This window comes from Ictalurus punctatus, chromosome 26 (genome assembly GCF_001660625.3).
Source record: "Ictalurus punctatus breed USDA103 chromosome 26, Coco_2.0, whole genome shotgun sequence".
Lineage (NCBI taxonomy): Eukaryota > Metazoa > Chordata > Actinopteri > Siluriformes > Ictaluridae > Ictalurus > Ictalurus punctatus.
In genome coordinates, this window is record NC_030441.2 from 19,834,622 (window position 1) to 19,839,824 (window position 5,203).

Here is a 5,203-nt window from a genome sequence, read left to right on the forward strand (position 1 = left end):
CATTACATTTACATTTTAAAATGGGAGGGGGGAAGATTTTATTAAAGATATAATTCAGAATACAGACTTTAGATTTATTAGACATCTTCTCCGCCAATTTATTTTAAACGCATTAATAGTATTTTGAAAATGTAGAACTTCCGGTCCCCCATCACTTCTACAAATGGAAATCAAAACAGTGTGAGATCTGTTTTTCCATATAAAGTCAAGGAAAGCGAAGGATACACGAAAAGAGAAATACCTTCCGCTTTAGAGACTAGAACCCTACCATAGAGAGAGAGAGAGAGAGAGAGAGAGAGAGAGAGAGAGAGAGAGAGAGAGAGAGAGAGAGAGAGAGAGAGAGAAATATTTTGGTTTTCTTAATCCGACTAGAAAAATTAAGTTGTTGTCTGGCTACTACATTTTTGTTTAAATGAATACCTAAATACTTTATTGTGTCTTTGAACGGAATCCCATCAATTAACGTCTCATCATATTTATGCAGTGACATTACCTCTCATTTGGACATATTTAGCTTTAACCCAGAAGCACACGAGAATTGTTAATGATCTGAATGGTGTTGGAAAGATGATTTTTTTAAAGAGTGGTGTCATAGCTGCGAGATTTTAATTCCCTATCGAAGATGAAAATACCTCTCAAGTTCTGGCTGTGCATAATACTCAATCATAATAACCCAGTAACCAAGATAAGCAGCCCCGGATAACCCTGCCCGACACCGCGCCTTATAAAAGAGATGTACAGATATATAATTCCTTTACTACACATTTCAATTACATTAACAAAATAATCCCCAAAACCGAACAATTTGCGAGATTGCAGAAGAAATCCCTGCTCAATGGTGTCGAGTGCCTTATAAAAGTATAAGAAAATAATAATAATGGCTTTAGAGTGCACAAAGTCAGCATGATACAATGAATCTAAAATAAGTCGTATAATATTACTATATTTAACAAAACCTGACTGTGTTTCCGCAATAACTTGATTAAGCCTACATTTTAAACTATTAGTGTATACCAAGGCCAAGATCTTATAGTCAGCCGTTAGAAGTGGAATTGGTCGCCTGTTGTCTATTAAGAAAGAATCTTTGTCAAGCTTTGGAAAAAGTAAATAATACCCTGTTTGACTGATGGAGTCATTTCCCTCTGAGCAATGCACTCGTTATAACCTACATGCGAAGCAGAGGGGACTGTATTAAATCCCAGAAATGGACGTAAAATTCAACAGAAAATCCATCAACACCAGAGGATTTCCCTTTCTTCATAGAGAAGAGAGCAGATTTCATTTCCCCAATTGTCAAAGTGGACTCACAAAGATCTTTAAAATAATTATCAAAGGTAGGAATATGATTCTTAATCACTTCAACAAAAGTCTTGCAATTATCCATTTTACCTTCGGAAGGTAAAATGTTGTCGTAAAAGGTAGTAAAAAAATGACACTTGGATCTGTGCACCTGACACTACATTAATACTGAGAGCCGTCAGTGAATGTTCCCTGCAATTTCTCTCCTCTAACACGAAAAGTGACTGGAGTTATTCTCTCCTTCCTCGAGCCATTTGTCTCACCTCTCTAGCCAAAGCCAAAAAAGCTTGGTGAATTTGTAGATTTATTTCTCTTAAAAGCAGTTCTTCCTCCTGAGTTAACTTATTTTTTCTTTGTCTTTTTTATTTTTTTTTGCAATTAAACTGTTTTATTTAGGAGTTCACATATCTGTTTATTTTTAGAGGCTTTTAAATCCTTACTTCTTATAATTATAAAGCTTTATATTTAAAATATTCCCATTTCGCCTCATAACAGTCGTCTGTTTTTTAGAGAATATGCCCGAAAATAAGTTCTTAATACTAATAATAAAGGAATTTATCTTTTAAGAGTGAGTTATTACATTTCCAGTAACCACGTAGCCCTGGAGTTTTATCAGTGTTCCTACACAGTTTTAAATTTTGTTTGTTTATGATGTGAGAGGGGAGCAAATGAATGAGAAGTATCTTTTACAAGGGAAAATCTATTTTTATTAGACCAAGTGAATTCCTGTGCTTCAAGGAGGAGGCCAAAAAAAAACAACGCCATGTAGCTGATCTGTAAGAGAAAGCTCTGCGCTTAATGATAAAATGTTACTCGGGCGGCTGTGGATCAGGAAGTAGAGCGGGTCGTCCACTAATCGTAGGGTTGGTGGTTTGATTCCCGGCCCACATGACCCCACATGACTCCACATGACCCCACACGACCCCACATGACTCCACATGATTCCACATGCCGAAGTGTCCTTGGGTAAGACACTGAACCCCAAGTTGCTCCCGATGGCAAGTTAGTGCCTTGCATGGCAGCTCTGCTACCGTTGGTGTATGTGTGTGTGTGTGTGTGTGTGTGAGTGTGTGTATGGGTGAATGAGACAATGTAAAGCGCAATGTAAAGTGCGCCATTTACCATTTACTGTTTATATGAAGACCATCGTTGCTTCTGGGAGGAAATCTGTCCAGACTCTTATTAAAATCACCGGCCATAATTATAAAGTACTTCTTTTCGATTCGGAGATTATTTGAGAAAAGAGAGACCTGTTAGCAGATCGAGAATTACAACCATAAACACTGCAAATAATAAAGACTATAATTCCGATTAAGAGATAACATTTGACACTCATGATAACATCGTGTATTTCACAGTAAAAATATCATTTAGATAGTATGCTGACCACATTAGTTATTTTTTACAACTCCTGGTAAGTGTTTTGGTTTTCTTTGCTTTACCCCCGGGCTTAAACAATAAGATGACTCTCAAAAACATTGAAAAACTGTAGTATACTTTAATTGTATGCATTTATGGTGAAATTGCTACATTTTCGAGGCAATCCGTGTTCATTGTGACCAAGAACTATGCGCTACCACTTCACTTCAATTCAGTACAGCAAAAATAGACTAGGTGCGGAAAGGACCGCACTCCTCCTGCACCCGCGCCCCTCCTGCACCGCGCCTCTCCTGCACCGCACTCCTCCTGCACCCGCGGCTCTCCTGCACCGCACTCCTCCTGCACCGCGCCTCTCCTGCACCGCGCCCCTCCTGCACCGCACTCCTCCTGCACCGCGCCTCTCCTGCACCGCGCCCCTCCTGCACCGCACTCCTCCTGCACCCGCGGCTCTCCTGCACCGCACTCCTCCTGCACCCGCGGCTCTCCTGCACCGCACTCCTCCTGCACCCGCGGCTCTCCTGCACCGCACTCCTCCTGCACCCGCGGCTCTCCTGCACCGCACTCCTCCTGCACCGCGCCTCTCCTGCACCGCGCCCCTCCTGCACCGCACTCCTCCTGCACCCGCGGCCCTCCTGCACCGCACTCCTCCTGCACCGCGCCTCTCCTGCACCGCGCCCCTCCTGCACCGCACTCCTCCTGCACCCGCGGCTCTCCTGCACCGCACTCCTCCTGCACCCGCGGCTCTCCTGCACCGCGCTCCTCCTGCACCGCGCTCCTCCTGCACCGCACTCCTCCTGCACCGCGCCTCTCCTGCACCCGCGCTCCTCCTGCACCGCGCCTCTCCTGCACCGCGCCTCTCCTGCACCCGCGCCTCTCCTGCACCGCACTCCTCCTGCACCGCATCCGTGTGCAGTGTAAATGCTCTAACTTGTTAAAATGGGCGCGGAAACAAAAACGCACCGCAAACGGAGTATGTGTGACCCTGGCCTGAACCTGGCCTTACACATGTGGGTCGGTTATGCTCGATTCTGACCTTGAATTTAAGTTTATTTTTCTTGTGTGAAATCGGTTCGAGTGAGGAGCAGTGTTAAGTCCAGCGCCACTGTCTGGTGTAACTATAACATGATGAAATGTATGTTCTACCTGTAAATACACTCAAAAACACTACGGAATGTCATTCGAGGACAATATTAAACATACAAAATAACGAATACTCTGTTCATTAATTAATAATATCATCCTGTTAAAGTCCCTGAAAAGTGTCTTTTTTTACATGGAGGACATGGGAGGAGACACATCTTAATCAGAGACATGGCTTATCTTTAGGAGAGAATGTTTTCTGGATAAATGATGAATGAAAGTAGAGTTTATCTGTAAGCGTAGCAGATGAGCACTCGGTCAGATTATCCTTCATACCATGGACATGAATTCTTTACAGCAGAGAGCATCGAATTAACACAAAGACTGACTTTATTTTATTAATACAGGTGAATATATATATATATATATATATATATATATATATATATATATATATATATATATATATAGTGAATTTAATGTGTGATAAATGTGCCTCAATCCTGCACACATATTACAATTTCATGAGCACAATATCATGTGCATCAAGTTCTGGAGAAGAGAACAGAAAAATAAAATATAACCTCAGAGGTATGAACTAAATGCAGAAGATTAATCATCTGAATGTGGAGCTCAGAAAATGTAGTTAATCCGCTGGTTGGTTGGTGACAGTCACGTGACTGGTTTGATTCAGCGTAGGACTATCCAAACAAAGTGTTGATGTACTTTTTTCTCTTTCTTTTCTTTGCACTATCTTTGACATATTACAGAAGATTCAATTTGTTTGTCCTTCACACTGTCCTCTGCTTTGTCTTTTCCAGGTGATTCTTTATCCTATGTGAATGGGAGGGATTTTGCAACATTTGACAAAGACCCTACAGGAAACTGTGCTGAGACTAACAGTGGAGGATTCTGGTACTATGGATACTGGTACTACAATGCGTGTCACTTAGCCAACCCCAACGGCCTGTACAAATACGGGAATGTGGGAACAGCGTACACAGGGATCATGTGGCAGTCCTGGAAAGGTTACTACTACTCTCTGAAGACCATCGTGATGAAGATCAAACGGATGAGTCTGGAAGATCTTGAAAATCTTTAGCTTTCTATACTTCAGAAGAAATCCAGAAGCGTAGAATAGAGAGGAATAAGTATAATATCTCTCTCTGCAGTTAGAGACAGACTTTCTGTAAAATGGTATGACTATTTACCAATTAATCATAACCTCTGATCTTTGGGTTTTTCCTGTGGTATATCCTCTCTGTAATATCCTCCACTATATACTCTATTAGCTTCATTTTTAAGGAAATATGTATAAGTATGTTATGAATTTCCTTGGAAAAATATGTTAGTTAAATGTTCTTTGTGTTTATCAATCAATAACCTCCTTTGTTCCTCTTATAAATTCCTATGTATAGAATGAAATAAAAGTTCAGCAAATGAA

General features: G+C 41.2%; 1 protein-coding gene across 3 annotated transcripts in view; it reads left to right on the plus strand.

The window, feature by feature from the left end:
- The window catches only part of LOC108258795 (microfibril-associated glycoprotein 4), an 8,709-nt gene extending 3,506 nt beyond the window's left edge, over nt 1–5,203 (plus strand). For all 3 annotated transcript variants that reach the window (XM_017457719.3, XM_017457720.3, XM_017457721.1), the window contains one exon: nt 4,581–5,203. In XM_017457719.3, coding sequence (XP_017313208.1) covers nt 4,581–4,861 — 281 coding nt within the window. In that variant the 3' untranslated portion in view covers nt 4,862–5,203. The remainder of the gene's footprint in view (nt 1–4,580) is intronic.